General features: G+C 39.5%; 1 protein-coding gene across 5 annotated transcripts in view; it reads left to right on the forward strand.

The window, feature by feature from the left end:
- Window positions 1-22533, forward strand: part of LOC105226016 (integrator complex subunit 1) — a 74751-nt gene that overhangs the window by 9954 nt on the left and 42264 nt on the right. Inside the window, exon 2 of one of the 5 annotated variants that reach the window (XM_049451184.1) lies at window positions 13436-13750. The exons of 3 other annotated variants lie outside the window; for them this stretch is intronic. In XM_049451184.1, coding sequence (XP_049307141.1) covers window positions 13436-13521 — 86 coding nt within the window. In that variant the 3' untranslated portion in view covers window positions 13522-13750. Of the gene's footprint in view, window positions 1-13435; window positions 14292-22533 lie in introns of those variants that run through there. One more of the 5 variants, XM_049451182.1, reaches the window with a different exon arrangement.

Consider the following 22533-nt stretch of genomic DNA (forward strand, 5'->3'; position numbering starts at 1 on the left):
CTACCAAGAGCTACGTTTTCAATGGTCCTCACAACCGTCTGGCCAGGCTGCAAGTAAAGTAGTATACTGTATAGTAGTGTACTGTATCTGCCAGAATATCAAAATAAGACTCCTGACTAACAGAGTCACTAAATGAAGATTGTGACAATTAGAGACATGAGACAATCGTCTCAAGCAGAATACCGATATAAGTATTATAAAACCTACAAAAAGTGTAAATTGCGAATGTGTTTAAATGTTTACAGTTTAATTAAATTAATTTGAAGTGAAACATCAACATTGTTGAAATGTTAACCCTATATATTTTTTAATCAGGAGGACTTGTGAAATTGTGCCATTAAATATTTTAATTTTAATTGTTTTATATGTTAAAGTAAATAACCCTTTGTGTGCGGATTGTATTTAAAAATACAAGATAATTGAATAAATTGTTTTGCATGATCTGAAAGGTGCCTAAAAGACTGTTTCCTGCGACATATAATCCCAATACGTTTAAAAGTCATTAAGACAAATGTTAATATCCGAAAGACATTTTAGTGGAGTTTTAGAGTAAATTTAGTTTTTTTCTTCATTGTACAGTAGAATCCCGATTATCCGAACATCGATTATCCGAATATCCGATTATCCGGACTCATTCGTCTCGGCTCTAGTTGTCAATCGGATCCCATTCAGTTGTTACAACTGAAACGCATCAGGGGCTTGGCCGCGATGAAACGATGTGATTCTTTACGTCAAAGACCAATAACAAGTTATTTCCAACCAAAATTTTAAATTATATAGGCATTATATAATACATTATTTATCGTTATAGCTCGGTTTTTATATATCGTACATATTATGTAAACTACACTTGTAAAACTTATTACATAATAAAACTTTATTATATGTAATTTAAATATTGTTTGATTTGCTTTGAAATCGATTATCCGGATTTTCGATTATACGGAATACCCCTGGTTTTATTTGATCCGGATAATCGGGATTCTACTGTAATTACATATTGTGGAATATTTTAATATGCTGTCCAAAGATTTCGGGGAAAAAATGGATATTGGCGGATAGAGGAGCTTCCCTAGATCAGGAATATACTATATGTAGTTATAGACTTGTAGAATCTTATTGTTATATTTGCGTTTGAAGTACGTATATTTTTTCGACTTGGAATTAATTTTACACTTATATTTTGAACTTTCATATCGTCTAACACTACACTAATTCTTTAATTTTACATTTGGGGTACTCACAACCTGTCGTAAAGCATCGTAAAATCGTAAAATTATAAATTTTTACACTTCTTTAAAAAAAATTATTGTTGGATTTCATACAAAAATGAGTTTACACATTTACAATTCTCAATGCTATGTTTTCGAGACGTTATAACTTACAACTTTATGAGACTTGTGAAAACCCTAATTATATCGTGCAAAAATAGTTTTAATTCAATATTTAACTTGGTGTTCAATTCTTGGTATTTAACAATAACAAAAGAGTTAGAAACTGTCAATCTATGTTACCATAATACTAATATTTTTTGCACACTAATAAAAATAATTTAGAAAGGAAGATTAACGAAACGGAGTTTTACACCAGGGTTATTTTTTTTTTTTTTGCATCGCGGCTTAATTCCGCCAATGCAAAAACGAGTTTTCCGTGAAAAAATTGACACATCGCGGTGTTGGACCGGCCAGGGCTATTTTTTTTTAAGCGGCTCGGAGGGAGTCCTAACTATTTTGTTATTGTTAAATAAATAGAAATAAACACCAAGTTGAATATTGAATTAAAACTATTTTTGCTCTATATAATGTAAAATGGTTTTGGAAAATCGTCGATTAACTGAGAGAGATTTAGTAGAGATTTTACACACCTTATTATGCAGTGTGAGCCATATCTGAAGTGAAATTTTGGGTTTTAGAAAGCTATGTGACAATGGGTGCCATATTCGCTAACAATGGAATAAAAACGCATTCGAATGCGACTTTCTTAGCAACATTTGAAACCTTTTAAAAAAGATAAAGTTGATTTTGTGCATTGTTTCATCACTATGGATGAAACTTGGGTCTATCCCCATGATCCTGAATCAAAATAAGAGGATAAAGAATGGTGTGAACCTGATTGTTCTACTTTGAAACGAGTTCGTGTCCGGAAATTGGTCAAAAAGGTTATGACATCAGTTTTTTGGATGCGAGAAGAATTTTGTTTATGGATTACTAGAAAACTGGTAAAACAATTAATTCTGAATATTATTACAACCTTTTGGACTGATTTAATGAAAGAAGTCGTGAAAAGGCAGCCGGTTTGAAGAAAAAAAATCGTTTTCCTCATGGCAATGCACCGTGTCACAAGAACATTTTGACAATGGCTAAAATCCACGAATTAAAGTTCGAATTGTTGGAGCATTTACCGTATTCACCAGATTTGGCCCCCAGCGACTTCCAATTGTTTCCAGAACTCAAAAAGTTTACGCGTGGCAAAGTTTTTCATCAAATGAAGAGGTCACAACGGCTGTTGAAGTGTATTTTGAAGGCCTTATGGATTCTCTCTTTATGGATGAAATCCACAGATTGTAGCATCGTTGGAGCAAGTGTATAAATGTTCAGGGGCATATATGGGAATTCACTCTGTTGTAACAATTTTAAAATTAACAAACAATTTCTTTGAAATAATAAATTCTATATTCGGTTTAATTTACTATACGCATTATTGTAGCAAAATTTAAATTTAATTTTAAGATAACTTATTTCTTATTTTCATTGGATAGACACCGCTTTCGCGGTTATAGTCGAGTTTACAACAGGGCGTCAGTCGTTTCTTCTCTTCCCAATTCGGCGCCGATTCGAGTACCAAGTGCAGCCAGGCCCTTCTCCATTTGATTTTTCCAACGAAGTGTAGGCCTTCCTTTTCCTCTGCTTCCCCCATCGTGTACTGCGTCGAATATTTTCAGAGCTGCAGCGTTTTCATCCATTCGGATATAATATAACTCGTCCAGCTCATGGTTCCAGCGAAAGCGATATTCACCGTTGCCAATGCGCAGAGGACCATAAATCTTCTGCAGAACCTTTCTCTCGAAAACTGGTAACGTCGGCTCATCAGATGCTGTCATCATCCATGCCTCCGGTCCATATAGCAGGACGATAGTAATGAGTGACTTCTAGAGTTTGGTCTTTGCTCGAGAGAGGAAGTTACTTCTCAATTTCCTACTCAGACCGAAGTAGCACCTGCTGGCAAGAGTAATTTTGCGTTGGGTTTCCAGGATGACATTGTTGTTGGTGTTAATATTGAATCCAAGATAGACAAAAAATATCTACTATTTCGAAGTTATGACTGTTAACAGTTACGTGGAAGCCAAGTGGGCAGTGCAACGACTGTATGTTTAATGACAGGAGATATACCGTCTTGCCCTCGGTTACTACCAGACCCATTTGCTTTGCTCACCTTATCCATTCTGGAGAAAGCAGAATGAAATGGAGAAGGCGGGTTGTTGGGACCAATGGTATCGATATCATCGGCGTACGCCAGCAGTTGTACGCTCTTATAGAAGGTGGTACCTTCTTTGTTTAGTTCTCCAGCTCGAATTATTTTCTTCAAAAGTAGGTTGAATTGAAGTCACACAAAAGGGACTAGCCTTGTTTGAAACCTTGTTTCAAACGGCTCGGAGAGGTCCTTCCCGATCCTGTAAGAGGGATACTATATTCAGACATAGCGGCATAAAATCAGCTACTTGTCGTGCAGACAAAATCAGCTTTAAAATCGACGAAGAGATTGTATGTGTCGATCCATATCACGGTTCTTTTCCAAGATTTGGCGCATGGAGAATATCTAATCAGTTGTTGATTTCCTGGTCTAAAGCCGCACTGGTAAGGTCAAATCAGTTTGTTGAGCTTAAATCTCTTACACTATACGCTCAATAGAACCTTATATTAGGAGGCTTATACCGCGGTAGTTGGCGCAGATTTTAGGGTCTCGCTTTTTGTCTCGCTTCCAGTCGTCGGACACGCTTTCGTTCGACCATATTCTACAAAGAAGTTGATGTATAGATAGATAGATAGATTGTTGATTGAGGCATGCACTGCGACCACGGGTCTATTGTGCCCTCACCTAGCTCACAAAGACTCGCTTAGCCCCAGCATATTGATGAAGTCCAATTTCCTACTGGGTGCTAGCGAGGCAGTGTGATCCCTATCCGGAAACATGGATCCGAGGGCCTTTGACCTGCGCCTACAGACTGCGTTGCAGTCGAATAGCAGGTGCTCCGGGGTTTCAGGCTCACTGTCGCAGAACCGACAGTTTGCGCAAGCTGAGAGGCCCATGTTTGATAAATGCCTTCTTAGCTTGCAGTGGCCGGTGTAGAATGCGACCAAGAGCCTGAGTTTGTTTCTTGGGAGGTTGATTATAGTCTCGAACCTCTTTTGGTTATACCCCCCCACTAACAGTTTGGCATGACGCATCCCGTGCGCTCGCTGCCAGTGTGCCTCCCTGCACGCTCTTTCCTCTTTGCGGAGCAGTTCCTTCACCGTATGGGGACCCACTCCAGTGAATGTTTTGGCCCCACCATAGCAGTGGAGGCTGCGGAGCGGGCAAGCTCGTCAGCCAGTTCATTGCCGGCTATTCCCCTGTGACCAGGCACCCAGATAAGGTGTACCTGGTTCTTTTCGGCTAGGTTGTCAAGCCTTTTTCTACACTCTTGCACTAGCAGCGATTTGATTTCGTAAGAGGAAATCGCTTTTAGTGCCGCCTGACTATCACTGATTATAGCTATTCGCTCGTTGCGATAGTTTCGGTGAAGGTTTATCTCAATACACCGGCTTATGGCCAGAACTTCGGCTTGGAAAATGCTCGGAAAGTTTCCCATCGGAATGGCGAGCTTGGTACGCGGACCCGCGATACCCGCACCTATTCCTTCCGATGTCTTCGAGCCATCGGTGTACCACCTCAGTGTGCTATCCCTTAGCATTTGCTCAAGAGTGGTGTCGTTCCACTCACTCTTACTACCAAGGGTAACCTTAAACTTCCTTGTTAAGTGGGTCGTTTTGCTGATGCCGTCCCTTGGGAGGAGGGCAATAGGAATATCACCACTTATTCTCTCCATCCTCTGGGACGAAATTATCTTGCCTTTGCCACCACCCTCCGCTGTTATCTGCAGAAGTGAGTTCTTGGCTACTTGACCTATTATTATATGGAGCGGTGTGACTTCCAGCAGGACCTCCAGAGCCGCCGTAGGGCAGGTCCGCATGGCTTCCGTCATGCACACGCATGCCAGCCGCTGTAGTTTGGCCAGTTGGGTTCCCACCGAAGCCTGTGCCGCCACGGAGGCCCAGGACACCGCCCCGTATGTAATAATCGGTCGGACAATCATGGTGTATAACCACCTAATGATTTTTGGCTTACATCCCCAGGATCTACCCGCCAGCCGTTTGCATACCATCAGTGCCTTTGTTGCCTTGGCTACCGTTTGGTTCACGTGCTGCTTCCATCATAGAATCCAGAGTGAGACCTAGGTATTTAACCTTGTTAGTCATTTCAATCTCTCTGCCCCCAAGTGTGAGGTTCCTCAGGCCGGGTAGGGACCTGCGCCTTGTAAATGGGACGATGGTTGTCTTCGAGGGGTTGATGTTTAATTCAACTCCCCTGCACCACCCCTTTGCCAGATTCAGACCGCGTTGTACTAGGTCACAGAGAGTATCCTCAAATTTACCTCTTGCTAATATCACAATATCGTCCGCGTACCCTTGGCAGCGGATCCCGTTGTCAGTTAGCAATTCTAGCAGCTCATCCACGACAAGGCTCCACAGTAGTGGTGATAGCACACCTCCCTGTGGGAACCCTCTTGTCACCCCAAGACGAATTGTTGTATCGCCAACTTTGGTCTCAGCTATTCTGGTGCGCAGCACAGCGTCAATCCATCTGCGCACCGGTGTAGCCACCTTCCTTCTCTCCAGTGCCCTGGCTACACTCCTGTGAGACGTGTTGTCAAAGGCACCTTCGATATCTAGAAAGGCGCATATAATCACCTCGCCTTCTTCCATTGAACTCTCGATCTCTGAGGTCAACTGGTACAGAGCCGTACTGGTTGATCTTCCCGCTCTGTATGCATGCTGAGTAGCATGCAGGGGTGCAGTTTTCAGCACCGTCGACCTAATATTGTTGTCAAAGATCTTTTCCATCGTCTTCAGCAGGAAGGAGGTTAGACTGATCGGCCTGTGGGATTTGGCCAAGGAGTAGTCCCTCCTACCTGCTTTCGGTATGAAGATCACCTCTGCCGTCCTCCATGGGTCCGGGATGTACGCCAGTGCAAGGCTCTCCCTTAGCAGCCGAACAAGGTGAGGTAGCAACAGCTGCTCGCCCTGTTGCAAAAACGCCGGGAAGATGCCATCCACCCCCGGATTGAATTTTTCGAACGTGGCCATAGCCCACTTGATCGAGTCCGCAGTAACTAGCTGTTTGGCGGTTGCCCAATCCAAGCGGGTTGGCCTATGTTCGCTCACAGGTGGACTTTGGTCCACCGGGATAGTCTCCGGGAAGTGAGCACGCAGGAGCTCTGACGCCCTTTCCTCGGCGTTGGCCGTAAACGTCCCGTCACTCCTCTTAATGGCCAGTTCCGTGCTTGTCTTTCCACTGGCCAGAGCTTTGTGTAGCCGCGCCGCTTCTGGTGTGGAGGAGACTTTTTCACAGAAGCTCCTGAAACTGTTTTGTTTTGCTGACCTAATCTCTTTATTGTATAGAGTTATTTAGCACCTGTACTCCTCCCAGACCCCTGTACGCTTCGCCTTGTTTAATAGGCTGCGTACCTTCTTCCTGAGGTCTGCGAGCTTTCTTGTCCACCAGGGACAGTTACGTCTGTCTGTGGGCACTATTTGGGGACAACTATCATTGTAGGCTTTGGTGATTGACTCGTTTAGTGCCAACACCCTGCTCTCTATCCCCAGGCCCGTGACGCTATCGTCGATCTGGTTCTGCCTTTGTAACCCGTCCTTTAGTTTTTCCCTGAAAACACCCCAGTTTGTTCTGCGGGGGTTGCGTCTCGGGGGGAGTTGCCTGACCTCTACCTTCAGTGCGAACCTTATTATTCTGTGGTCTGACAGGGAGGGCTCCGTTGAAACCCTCCACCCTGAGACCCAACCATTAGCATGCTCGCTGCTGAAGGTGATGTCCAGCACCTCCCTCCTGCTTATAGTTATAAAGGTGGGTTCACAACCCACGTTCTCAATTGCTAAACTACTACCTAATACATACTCTAGTAAAGACTCACGCCCGGTTGCTTTGCCACGGCGTCCACCTGCATCTTCTCCATCGCCTTGCTCACCATCGTTTCTGCTCGTGTTGACGCGCTACCACTCGGCTGGGTGGCAGTCTTCCCGTCCTCCTTGCTTCCTGTAGTCACTGGTTTATGCGGCCTCATGACCACCATGCTGAACCTATAAAATAGGCGGAAGCTTGCTGCACGTATGTACCCGTACGACTCGTCGTCTATGTACAGGTACAGTCTCCAACCTCGTAGCTCTCCTTTGTCCTCCAGCTGGCTACTGACAATTCGCCAGGCCGCGATGCTAAGGCCCCGGTTTTGGTTCTTTATTAAGTTTAGGGCAAACTGGTACGGCTTGTCATCGCTTCGGGGGAGGAACACAGTCATCCTGTGCATAACTGGCAGGTCCTCCGCCCTTTTTGCACAGAGGTCTGGACCGGTCCAGCCACTTAGCTTTGGGGTAAATTCCCGCAGCCAGTCGGCGGACTCCTGGTCGTTGCAGTCCACCTGTAGCATTCCCCCTCTGAATTCAACCCCGAGGTGTAAGTTGACCGCTCTTTCTCTTCACGGTCTCTGCAAAGGTGACCGCCTTCCCGTCACCGCGCGTTTCGGTCAGTGGTACACTAACCTGGCCACGGTCTATAGACCGGCTGCCTCGCGCACTTTCCGACACTGCCTCGCCTCGTTCCCTTGTTGGAGATATCGCAGTATCCGCGTACCGTCGCTTGGCTAGGGATTCCGCCGCTTCGGGGGTCATCCCATCCCGGAGGTACCGCAGATACCACTTGAGGCAGGCACCGCTCATGGCCTTCTTCCGGGGGTCATCGTACCCTCCGGGTCTGTCCACCGTTGGGAGAGATCTCTGCCCTCCTCTCCTGCGCCTCCTTCTCCTGCGTGCGCCACCGGCCTCTGCCCGATGCGACTCTCCCGAGTCAGAGTGGCTTGGCCTGTCGCGATGGGCCGTGGTGGTGCTTTGGGCTGCATCCGCTGTCCTGACGTCTGTTGAGCGGGGGGCGCCGCTGCTAGAGGGCATGTCGTCATCGTCCTCTCTGGCATGCTCCTCGAACAGCGCCCGCGCCTCTGGCGAGAGAGCATCAAGGTAGTTAACCTTCCGTTTAGCTCCTTGACCTCCCCGGCCTCCAGCTGCTCCTCCTGTTCTTACCTTCTCCCTGTCGTATTCCATATCCGTAGTCCTATTTCGTTGCATTGTCGATTCCTCCTTATTCGTTGTTGTTGTTGTTTTAGTTTTTGTTTTTATATCCATCTCGTTCGTACGACCCTTGGCTCAACGAGGTGAGATGTCGGGTCTTCTTGTTAAATGGGGAACTAGGGAGTCCGCCACGTCAGAGCCCCTTGGCGCGGTAAGGCCACCGTTACACCCCAATTCGGCCCGGTGTTGGGGAGGCTCCGTTAGAATACAGCCGAATTTTTCTCCTGGCTGCAAATCATCCAATGGGCACGGGTCGCATGACACCCTGGATTAGGAGGTGGTAGTCCTTGGTCGCCGCCCGCATGCGGCGCCCGACAACCCGCCTGGATGGCGCCATTCAGCACCGTCCACACCGGTTGGGGGGCGCCGAGTATGCCTTGCGACTAAGCCTCTGCACCGCGACAAGGTGACTACCATTAGCAGAGGTTGATGTATGCTGCTTATCATTTCTTCGCCGCCGTGTTTGAAAATCTCGACCGGCAATCCATCTGCCCCCGCCGTTTTGTTGTTCTCCAGGCGGGTAATTGCTATTCGAATCGAGTTCTACATCTCCTGGTGTTATGCTTTTAATGCCGTTCAGCAGGCTGGAGAAGTGTTCCCTCTATAATTTTGGTATGGTCTGAGCATCGGTTACCAGATCACCTCGGGGGGTTCTAAAAGAGTATGCTCCGGTCTTGAAAGCTTCACTCAAGTCGAAATTTAAATCATTAAGATGTTCCGTAATATCAGCTAAGGAAGGTATATCTGCTATCCAATTAGGATCGTGCAGTATTTGGTTTATTTTTGGATTCTTATAGAAAAAAATCAAAATATTATACATATCCGTTTACGATATACACAATACTATACTAAAAAGTTAGAAATTGATAACCGCACATCGTAAGATCTTGAAAGTGTTTTTCTAAGGCTCAACCATCGAGTTTATGTGTAATATGATATGTTCGCAATTCATAACGGCATTAAAAATGTAGTAGGTCAAGCAACTCTTCTGTGATGTTGAGTCTAGAGCCAACGATACAAAAGTAAATTCGGTCCTTTAACTGTTGTTCACTATTACTTGCCATATGCTGTACTCTTCGGGAATTGATTCGGCGCGATAAACATAGTTTTTGATATTTAGGAAGATTTTTCTTAGGTGAAGTTCCAACTGCTTCTAAAATCTATTCTTTGATGATATCTCTGCCGGAAAATAGGTGGTTATCTAAAATCATTTTAAGTGCAACCGCATAGCTAACATGGATTGCACCGTTACTGTCAACAGAACACTCTTAAAAGTAAAATATTCCAAATAATACCATATTTGAAATAACTTATTAACTTACAAACCTAAGCTTTAATTTTGTTGAGCGACCTCTAAGTTCATAAAAAAATCGGTACGGGATTCACCTGTATACCGATCATATTCTTCGTGCTGCCCTTCATAATGTCTTTGAATATTGTATCTCAACATGTTTTTTACATAGCAGACATTGTATGCTGCCAAAGCTTTCCTGATAGAAATACTTTTCACCTCATTCATGGTTTTTGTTTTTAAATTTTGGACACTGTTTTTACTCGCTGATAACATTTTCTAGAGATTTAAGGAATCGTCTCGGTGTGAAAAAGAATTTTTATCCGTGGGAAATTTTTTTTATTGCAATTTGACAAAATGGCGGCGGTTTGAACAAAAAGTATCAGTTTTACGTAGAAAAATAAGAAGGTTTAAAAGAAAAAACAGAAAAGCTTCCATACCGGGATAGAAAATTACGTTAAAAATGTTCTCTCCAAATTTGAGCTAGATGTCTTCTAAACTTTTCCTTAAAGAGTGGAAACCGATTTGAAAAACACCATTTTGAAAACTACGTGTTTAAAGATTGGATCGCTCCGTTTTCCACATTGTTTCCTTTCTACAAGAAACGCTGTAGCGACCGTAATAATTTGAATTTCGCTCTCAAAATTTGAGATTTTTCGCAAATTTCACACAGACGATCATTTCAATTAAATTAACTTAACTGTTTATAAAGACTTTTTTTCGAACTCATCCACAAATGACCGCTCAACATACACCTATTAGCGTTTGCATTCTTTTTGTGAGTGAGAGTGTTCAATCTCAAGTAATAATACTGTTACAAAAGTAGTATTAAGTTGTATTTGTATTGCTATATGCATCCCTTATTATGAACAATAGCTGTAGGTATATGGAGTAGCATTTGTCTTCTTTAAATCCAAAGTAACCCCGTGGTCAATCATGAAATCTACTCCCATTATAATTTCATCCGTGATTTCTGCTACGATGAAGGTGTGATTAACTTCCAGGGTACCAATCATCACTTCGCAAAACACTTTTCACGCGACAGCTGCTTCCACCCCGGTGGCCGTTCGAAGCTTGCAACCGACTAATGGTTCAACCGTTCCTCTTACCACATCCGGTCGGATAATTATATGTGTGGCACCAGTATCCAAAGTAAGCGTTGACAGTCGTCCATTTACGATACCGTTGATAGTAAGATTGTTGTCATGGCGACCTATTTGTGATATCGAGATGGCGGGGCAAATAGTTGTGGGAACCAGCTCACGCCCCTTTGAACTGTTCCGTTTTAGTTTAACGACTTGTGAGATGTGGATGCTCCGTCCTCGTTATCTGTTGGTTGTTTCCGTTTTGATGGGTTTACTTTTATAACTATTGCAATTTTGGGCAAAGTGACCCGCTTTTCCACAGTTGAAACATCTGCCTGTTGTATTTACTCGCGGTGCAGCAATTGTCTTCAGAGTCTTCAATATTTCTTCCATCAGCGCCGGTTGTTCCATTTCAACCCTTTGTACCTTGTGTGCTGGTTTACTTAGTAGGGAAGCTGTTTCCTGTGTGAGGGCGTGCGAAACCGTTTCAGCAAACGTTCTTTTTGGCAATGCATATGTGGCGCGTATGGTGTCCACATCACGAATTCCATTTATGAAACATTGAATTTTTACCCTCTCAATGTAATCCACAGGTGCATCTGCATTTGCCAAATGAGCCAGTCGTTCTATTTCAGTTGCGAACTCTTGCAATGACTCGTTCATCTTCTGACCCCTATTTTGCAGTTCGATCTGGTATATTTGTTTCCGGTGCTCACTACCTTATCGTCTTTCTATCGCACTCATCAATGCCTCATAGTTGTCCCGTTCACAGTCTGGAATAATCTGAAGGATTTCTGCCGCAGGTCCTTTCAATGATACAAACAAGGACGCCACTTTGTCCCCTGCACTCCAGTAATTGGCCATTGCTGTCTTTTCAAACTGAAGTTTGAAAATTTGAAATGGAATACTTCCATCGAATGTGGGTGCCTTCAATCTTTGATTATTTGTTGATGGTGCAGGGCCATGTAGTTGCAATTCTCGCACACGATTACTTAATTGAAGAACTTCTGATTTTAAATTTTCTTCGTCATTTTTTAAAGTGCTTAATTCGTCTTCAAATTTTGAAAATTTCTCTTGCACTTGTTTTTGTAGTTGTGTAGTATTTTCCGTAATCTGTTGTACCAAACGCTTTTCTAACTGCGTATTATTTTCAGTCATTTGTTGTGTAAGACGAGACTCTAACTGTGATGTATTTTCAGTTATTTGCGTCATTTGCTGTGCCAGACGATTTTCTGTTTGCACTGCATTTTCTGTATTTTCAGCTATTTGCTGTGCCAGACGATTTCCTGTTTGCACTGCATTTTCTGTATTTTCAGCTATTTGCTGTATAGCCACTAACAGCATGTTCATGTCTACACTTGATGATGTTCGTTGTTCTTCTACTTTTTCTTCTACTTTTGTAGAAGTTTCTGGCCCATCAAATTCGAACTCGTCCACATTAATTCCATCCGCTTCCATTGCTTCACGTAATCGTGCCTGCAGATCCGCCTTTTGCCCGCTTATCGGCAAATTACGCTCCTCCAGTTCCTTTTTTAATTGCTGAATTCTCAATTCTCCGAATTTAACCATCTTGAATTTGGATTACGTTGGCTGATTACGTTGACGCTGCCACGGCTTATATAGCCACGCACTCCTCGCTGATGCCGACGTGTCCTTCTAGAATATTGCGTCTGGAAATTATAAGAACATAATGCTATACGGCGCCAAATGCAGCTATTGTTTACGCAAGCAGACAGCCGCGGCGACAGACTCAGCAATTGTTTAAGTAGACAAGCAGACACTTACGGCGCCAGATGCAATTGTTTCGACAAGCAGACAGCCGCCGCGCCAGATGTCTACAACAAGACAAATGCTATTCCATATACCTATGTACAGCTATTGTTCATAATAAGGGATGCATATAGCAATACAAATACAACTTAATACTACTTTTGTAACAATACCATACCATTTTATAGTTTTACTTGATGAATATAATTTTTTTTTGAAAATATGTATTCCCTTTCTAAAATGCGTATTATTATTTTAATACATTTCCAGAAAAATATGACAAATCATATATTTATATAACTATTTTCAATAAATGGAACTGCAATATTTTTAAAGAAAATATAAATTATGGTTACAAGTATCCCTTCTTTTTTATATTTGTAGATATATAAAACTACATTTCGTGAATATATCTTGTCAAATGCAAAAGTTTTCCATACAAGAACTTTTTTTCGATCGTTCAGTTTGTATGGCAGCTATATGCTTTAGTTAACCGATCTGATCAATTTCTTGGGAGATTACATTATTGCCTTAGAAAATACTCCATACCAAATTTCGTGAATATATCTTGTCAAATGCAAAAGTTTTCATACAAGAACTTGATTCCGATCGTTCAGTTTGTATGGCAGTTATATGTTATAGTGGTCCGATATCGGCAGTTCCGGCAAACGAGCAGCTTCTTGAAGAGAAAATGACGTTTGCAAAATTTCAAAACGATGTCTTATAAACTGAGGGACTAGTTCGTATATATACAGACAGACGGACAGACAGACGGACATGGCTAAATCGACTCAGCTCAACACAATGATCATTTATACACATATGTATATACTTTATAGGGTCTCCGACGCTTCCTTCTGGGTGTTACAAACTTAATATACCCTGTTCAGGGTATAAAAAAGATAAAGAAATAAATGAAACATGAAAACTAAAGAAGTCTCTAAATAAAAAGTTAGAGAAGTGGAGTGAAAAGTGATTAATACCAATGTGAAAAGTGTTAATCACAGTGGCAAATATAGGTACATATAACAAAAAAGGCTAAAGGAAATAGAAATATTTAAAAATATGTACAGCCATATATACATACACTTTTATATATACGTGAAGTGAAGTGTGCTAACGTTATAAAAGTACATACATATATATATACGCACCGGCAATTATCAAAAGCAAAAGAAAATAAAAGAAAAAGAATAAAAAGTTTATTCTTGGGCTGGCGGACCTATATGTATGTATAAAGACACTTTTATATGTATATATATATGTTGTAAAGAAACTGCAAGTACAGTGAGTTTCATGACAACAGCACCAAAGTGTTCGGAATATTCCGAAATTGAGATTTAACCGTGAAATGCCGTTAATACATATCTACCGTTTTTTGTGCCGTACCACTAAAAGTTGCCGCTTCCAGTGCCGCTACAAAACTCCGCAAGAACATACCGCTAAGTGTCCAGTTTTTTACAACATCACTTCGCTGCTGCCACAAACCGCTGCTGCCACCAAGCTTGCTATCAAGTCGCTGTTGCCATCAAGTCGCTGCTGACATCAAGCCGCTGCTGCTATCAAGTCGCTGCTGCCATCAAGCCGCTGCTGCCATCATGTCGCTGTTGCCATCAAGCCGCTGCTGTTATCAACCGCTGCCGCTGCATCCTGTGCCAAAGGGACGTAAGCGCCGGCAAACAGCCGACGCACCAGGTAACGAGTGCGGATTACTGAAAGCAGTGCGAACCAAAAAAAAAGGCAAACTGCAACAAAACAAGTGCACACTTTCAGTTTTTGGCTCTATATATCGTCACCTGAAATGCAAAATAACGTAACAACATTTTCAGAAATTTAAAGTGGCATGAATGAAACACGCAATAAAACAGAATAGGAGTGAAAACAAAATTTAATATTGGTTAAAACTGGTTTATATCTGAGTGCAGAACCTGAAAATGTTGAACATATGTAATATTATCTTTGTAATTTGAAGTGGTGAAGCGTAATCGATAAGACACTCAATTTCGAATTTTTTGATGATACGTTATTTTGCATTTCAGGTGACGATATGTATCTTTATATATATAAATCTTCTGACCGTGTGTTTGTATTTGAACTGCTCCTAAACGAATGGACCGATTTTGATGAAATTTTGTGTGTATGTTCAAGGAGATTCGAGAATGGTTTATATTTACAATTTGGTCCACTGGAAAATGTTTTTTTAAATTAATTTTTCATTTGTAATTAATTGCTAATTTTGGAATGTTTGACCGATGGATGGCGCTACCATTGCAGTATCCAATATTCAAACCTTAAATTGGCGTAAACGTGCATTAAACAAAACGATGCCAAAGTAAAAGGCGACATCTGTAGATCAAGTTTTCATATTGTGGACAGAGTTGTTCGTTCTTAAGTAATAAATTGGGTGATTCAATACATCTATGGGTAGCTATAACATTTTTTTCATAACTGCTAACTATTGGAGGGGGTATCTGATAAAAAGGTCTATTAAAATTTGAGATATACAGAAATCTTTTCGAAGCATTGCACAGAGCAATGCAATATTTAAACGGGAACGATGAATACATATATGCGTCGATTGGACTCGATTGATTTCACTGATGCACATCCCAAATTCAATAGTATTATTACCCCAGAAACCAATTCTTTCTTAACGTATGAAATTCTTTTTGATTCATTTTTTTGTAAACTAACACAAGTTGCTTCACCAAAAATGCGATTATTCCTTAACTAATATTTATAATCTAACTAATAGAAATCATATAGATGGTATTAGTAGTACTACCTATGTAACAGCCACGTAAAACGTGAGCGGGTTCTCTAATGTACGTATAAAAGCCCACAACTTGAGAAAATATTTTCCAATTGTGTAATCTCGTAGACGATTTTCGATGTTTTATATATAAATACTATAAGAAGTCTGGAATTCTGGAATATAATATTTTTTTTTTTCAATATTTCTTTATTTATTGGATATTCTTGGTATAACCTAACAATCAGTATTCAAAATTTAAATCTATTTGAAACTGAAAAAGCTCAAGAATGTGGTTAAGGTAGGCTCTCTAGTAGGCTGGCCACTTCTTTTTAAACATGTTTGCTTGCAGGAATTTACCAAGGCATTAGCCAATCGGTTTGTATGTTCGCGAAGTTTAGAAATATATCTCATTCTGCTGTCCTCTATCTCCTTTACCATAGGAATATCAGGATCTTTATGAATGTTTTCATGGTGCACCTGTGATCTAATAATTTTAGATTGGAACCTTTGCATCACTGTTGGATGCACAGGCCGTACCCCATAGTTGAATGTCATACATCCAAATCGGTTTTATGATTGCATTGTATAACAGGACTGTGTTGACTATGCTAAGTTTATAATTTTTGTTCCAACTTCGAGTGACAATAATAATAGTAATAAAGTATTAAATTTTTTCAAATAATATTTTTGTTTATTTTCAATATGAAATATTCAAGATAATTTATTTTATTAAAAAAACCCTCCAAAGAAGTCAAGAAAATAGGCATAAGTTAACAGACTACTACCTTAAGAATTTTTGGCTTTTTACCATTTGGAGTGCCTGATAGGAAATGCGGTTAGCGTGTTCGGTGTGTCCGTTAGTGCGTGGCGTACGCACCGCGTTGAAATATGTTTGACGTTATTTTCGTTGCAAAACTTTTGAAATGCTTTTAAAGTGAATGCCGTTTCTTGGTCGGATACTATACGTCACATACATTCCCAGATAGCTCGGGGTTTCTAGCGAAACCTGAATTACATGGCTTGTTGCGATACTCTTGACTGCTAATAGGATTGTGAATTTGCTAAATGAGTCCACAATTACCAACACATGCACATTGCGTTTTGGGAACGGAACCAAATGATCATTGTGTATTGTCATAAACGGTATCGGTTTAACGTTGTCGTAGTGACCCTCAACTCGTCCGCCAGGGGTAATATTCAAAGCACGACTCACCCATGTATTGCCATAAACGGTATCGGTTTAAGGGGCTATACCAGTGTGACGCATGAAAAATTATCTTTCGAAAGAATTCAGAAAGTTCGAAATAATTTTAGGTTACGTATGTTTAAATAATTTGTCTAACTTCCGTTACTTTTAAAAACGCTCTTCGGGGTGTTTACTAAAAAAAAACGTTTTATTAAACAATTTTCTAATTTTGCAAACGTTTTTTTAGAAGCCTTATTCAAAAAGTTTATATAAAAAATATTAAAAAAAAGAGAGTGTGCTTATGACCGCACGACTGAAGTAAAACTTCTTTCTCTCTATCTATATGTATATACAGTTATGTGAAAAATAATAAGGACAGTGGCCTGCGGTGAATGAAGTTTATGTGGATCCAAAAATGGGAGGGAATTAAAAGCAGTGACCCAAGCTAAATTATTGTAAACAAATTGGAAAAAGGTTTTTTGTATAGTTTTACCCAGATATGGCAAATTATTTTATTTTATTTTCATTTTTCTTATAATCTGAGATATTATCATGTGAAAAAAAATAAGGACACTTCTAGTTTAACTAAAAAAACAACAATATTAAATAAGAAAAAGGAAATAGTTTTCATTCAATTGTGTTTAAATACATTTCTAAATTGTTTAATATTTTGTTGAAAATCCTTTGTTGTTTAAAACTGATCGACACCGCTTCGGCATGGAATCAACTAGATTGCGGCAGACGGAAACCGGGATTGCGTTCCAGGAATCCTGAATAAGTTGCCAAAGCTCGTCGCTGTTACTTGGGCACTTTCCTCTTATTGACGCTTTCATTGTATTCCACAAATTTTCTATCGGATTTAGATCCGGGGACTGCGGAGGCCACTCCATTACATCAATGTTATTGACCCTAAACCACTCTTTTGTACACTTAGCTGTGTGTTTGGGGTCATTATCTTGCTGAAATATCCACCTAAGGGGCATATTATCTTCAGCGTACTGTAGCATACATTCTTGAAGAATTTCTACATAATCGGTTGCCTTCATAATACCCTGTATGCGATGGAGCGGCCCCACACCGTTGTATGAAAACGATCCCCAGACCATAATGTTTCCGCCACCATGTTTAACGGTTTTTATGGTATATTTAGGATTGTAAGCTGCGTTTGGTGGTCTTCTAACATGATGAATACCTCGATCAGAATTAAACAAATTTATTTTTGTTTCGTCAGACCAAAGAATATTACGCCATTTCTCCTTAGACCAAAGCACATGTTCTTCAGCAAACTTTAGTCTTTGTTGCACGTTCTTTTTCGATAACATAGGCACTTTTCTAGGACTTCGGGACTTGAGATTTTCCTTTATGAGCACTTTGCGGATATTTGACGGGTCAACATCAATATTCAAATCACATTTAATTTGTTTGGATGAGATAAATGGATTCTTTTTAACACAGTGAATTATCCTTTTTTTGGTGGACAGAGTTATTTTAGGCTTCCTGCCGCGTGTTTCAATCTTGGGAATCCACTTAACTGCTTTTTCAACCATTGTTTTTGAAATATTAGGTAAATTCGCAACTTTTCTGTACGAATTCCCCTGTTTCACCAAGTCTTTAATATGTTATCGAGATTTCGGATCGCAGTGCTTACCCTTCCCCATATCTATTCAATAAAGAAAAAAATCTGGTTATAAATAATTGATATTAAGACTGAAAATATTATTCTTACCTTATTTCCGCAAATAAACACGTTTTAATAAAAGAAAATTCGATATTGTCTTAAAACGACACGCTGTCCTCATTAAATCGCACAACCGAATACTGAATATGTTAAACACAGAATGACTAGATCCAAAATGTGTGCAAATATTTTGCGTTTGTCTAACGGAATTTGTTTATGTAAATAATGAGTAAAAAAAAATATACCGTTAACTGTCGGTATTTTTCATGGCATACTAGGAATATTTTGAAGTTTTGGGTTTTTGCATCCCTGTCCTTATTATTTTTCACATAACTGTATATGAATGTGTGTGTGCAATATATACATGTATGCACATATACATATATTTATTTCCTACAAATATTTAAATTATTTTATGTTTTCATTAGTAAATTAATATTTTTGCATAGATCTTTTATTTTTTTGCATTGTTTTATTCGTTATTTTCATTATTGGGTACATCAGTAATTACTCTGGTTGATTGTAAAACCGAGACAATAGGCTTATGATACGAGAAATACGATACATATATTTTAGAATTAAAATTAGACAGAAATCTAGAAAAAACTGCATCGATTGTTGTTCCATGTCTTGTAGTTGGCTCATTACGGTCATTATTCATTTGTAATTCTAATTTATCTCGTAGAAAGTTTATCAAGAGTTGTCCATTTTCGGATGCGAAATTGATATTGAAATCTCCTGCTAAGATTAGTGGCAACGTATGATAGTTTTCTCCTAGTTCTTCAGAACCTACTCGACCATAAATCATAAGTCTTCTGTATATAAACTTTATGATATTATTAACTGTGTTATTGGGCGAAATGTAAACATTTACCATTATGATGTTTGTTCCATCGTCCAAAACACAGTGAGCAGCACATATATCACCAATTGATGACTGACCAATATCAGCTTCTCGAATATGTCGTAATAGCATGTCCATGTTCGAAGTTACTATATTCGAGGTATCATTCGATTTCTGATAAATTGCCACTCCTGCTGATCTAACATTTTTACGCTTGAATTTCGCAATACAATCAAAATTCGGGATGTCAATGTTTTCATCGTCATTTGACCAGGTTTCTGATAAAAACAGGATATTGCTTGAATCAATTGCGGGATCGCTCAAGTCCGATACGTGTTTTCTGAGACTTTGGCAATTAAAAGTAACCATGGACAACTTTTTTCTGTCATTCATAAAATCGAGAATCGTTCTACCTATTGTTGACAATGTGTTCAACGATAATCGGCGAAATTCATCTTGTAAAGATATGATCGATGTATCATTTTTTCGCCCATGATAAAATCTATTATCATTGTCTTTTGGTACTATGTAGAGTCCGTCAATACTGGTAACTCGTGATAGAGCAACATAAAGTAATGATAAAGAATGAGTCCTTTGATATTCATAAACTACTTCATCGAATGTTCCACCTTGAGATTTATGAATTGTCATGGCACATCCTGATACTAAAGGAAAATGATTACGTTTTGCATTTATTGTTTTGTTATTATTCATGGCAATGGTAGATGTTCTGCGTTCTATTGGGACGGCAAGTTTATCAATATTATGTGCCGCAACGTAAGCGGAAGCTTTTTGTCGAAGTTTTTTACCAACTTTTTGTGAATTTTCAAAAGTTAACCATACTCGTGTAACTTCATTTTGTTCGTTTTGTTCAATATGTACCAATTTACCAACTGCACCATTTGCCAATCCATCTGATACATCAATGTTTGTGGTGATAATGTACGATTTGTACGGAACGAAAACAATTTCGTACGGTAAACCGCCAGTATCAATAACTGACATTTTGTGAAATTTCTGTTTGAGAAAAGCTTCTTGTTCAGTACTTTGACATCCAAAAAATAAATCCGTAGCTATTGATGCTATTTTATTATCTGCACATTGCAATATCGAATTATTGTATTCATTGACGGAATTATTAGTAAGAAAAATACGAATTCCATGTGGACATAATTGATATTGGTCTTTTAATATGTACATGTGAAAATGTTCAATATTCCTCTTATTCATGTGTACAGTCAATCCCGGTTAAGTAGTACTCCGCTTAAATGAAAGTCATCCCTCTTAACTGCCTATATCTTGCTGCATCTCACGGTTTGTTTTTTGAAATACATTCAAACTATTGTTTTAAGTATGTACGACTCGGTTAAGTATCCGCAGTCGCTTATGTACCATATTATATTTTTATTTTTGACAAACCACAAAAATCTGTATCTTTGATTGTGCCACATAACTGGGATTGACTGTATTTTACGCGGCTTGCAAAAATCTGCATCGATATGTATGCAAGCTCATTTATATATATTCATACATATTTACGCAAGTTTGTTGGCGAAGCTGTTAGCGCGGCAAGGGAAGCGGTAACAATAGACAATCGTTCGCTTATTGTTTCGGCACAGCTAGGATTTTCTACCAACAACACAATGCTGTGTCGACAGATTGACTCGTTGACATGGAAGCAAAAAACGCGAGCTTCGCCATTGGTTGTCCGTCTCAACGGAGATTTCGCATGAAGCATTGAGTGTACATACATATGTACTGCATCTAGACAAATTTACAAACATTATCCCTATGGTCTAGCATATTTGTTTACATGCACACATAATTATATATGAGCACATGTGCGACCGCTTGGTCTTTTAACATGATATCGAAACTTTTAATAATTAAAGGAAATATATGTATGTACATATACATATTTTTGTATATAGTAAATACATACAGTGGCGGACAAAAGTCTACATACACCCCCTGTTTTCTTCGATGTGAGAGTACAAAAACTTTTTAGAAAAATGTGTTGATACAGTTTTATTCTAATCTTCTTTCTAATAACAACAAACTTAAAAAATCCATTAATTAATATAAAACTACAAATTTATGGAATAAAAACTCAAATATTGTGTTGACAAAAGTCTACATACAGTACAAAAATATCTTAGTTCAGTGCGAAAAACTTTACAAAATGCTAGTTATTAAGACGTTTTAGTATTTATTTGGGTCCCCATTGGCATCTATAACTGCTTGAAGACGCCGTGGCATTGATTCTGCTAAATTTGTCAACGCTGCAGACGTAATGCTGTTCCAAGGTTCCAATATGCGCTCTTAGAGTATAGCAGAGCTAGAAATTTGGTGCTTTCTAATTCTATGCTCCAAAATTTCCCAGACATGTTCAATAATATTCATATTTGGACTTTGAGGTGGTGTATTTAATTGCCTTGGAGTATAATAAAGCAACCAGTCCTTAACAATTTGCGCCGCATGCATCGGATCGTTATCTTGTTGAAATATCCAACCGGAACCGAGCCCTAAAGTATCCACCAAAGGCCTAAAATTATGTTCCAACGGAGACTTATACTTATAACCGTTCATTTCACCTTCAATAAAGTCCGAATTTCTAACTCCAGAGGCCGCAACAGCTCCCCAAACCATTACGCTGCCGCCACCGAGCTTCACAATTGATACTACGTTCTTCGGTTCAAGCGTGGCGTTAGTTTTCCTTCAAATTTTAGCCCTTTCATCACTAACAAAACGGGTGACTTTAGAATCATCTGTAAAGGAAACTTTTTTCCAAAAATTCATTTCCTTTTCTTTGTGTTTTTTGGCGAACTTTAAACGAAGTTTCCGGTTTTTTTCACAAATAAAAGGTTTCTTCCGTGGCGTTCTACTGTGGAATCCGTTATCGTTTAGAGTTTTTTTTTTATTGTTCTTGGGTGGATACTCATTTGTGACGTGCTTGCTATGCGTTCGGCTATATTTCGAGCATTTACTTTTGGATTTTGGTCTACTTCGTTGAGAATCAGGCTGACGTCTCTACGAGATTGTTTTTTTGGGCGTCCACTGCGCGGTTTATTTTCGTTGGAACCATTATTTTTAAAGTTTTTTAAAATTGTCTGTACTGTTGCTCGACTCAGGTTTAAAATTTTAGAAATTTCACCATATAATTTTTTTTCTTTTCTTTCTTTTATCACCAAATTTCTTACATCAATTGATATTTCATTTCGCGGAGCCATTATAGCTATTGATATGTTTAAACCACAACTAAATTCAATAAATATCAAACAATAAACATATTGAAATAAAAGAAAAAGACTAACGTTACCTTACTGTTAATATTACAATGTACAAAGTATGAGATTTGAACTGTATGTAGACTTTTGTCAAAGCAATTTTTGAGTTTTTCTTCCATAAATTTGTGGTTTTATGTTAAATAATGAATTTTTTTAGTTAATTGTTATTATAATAAATATTAGAATA

Source organism: Bactrocera dorsalis, chromosome 3, assembly GCF_023373825.1.
Source record: "Bactrocera dorsalis isolate Fly_Bdor chromosome 3, ASM2337382v1, whole genome shotgun sequence".
Taxonomy (NCBI): Eukaryota; Metazoa; Arthropoda; class Insecta; order Diptera; family Tephritidae; genus Bactrocera; species Bactrocera dorsalis.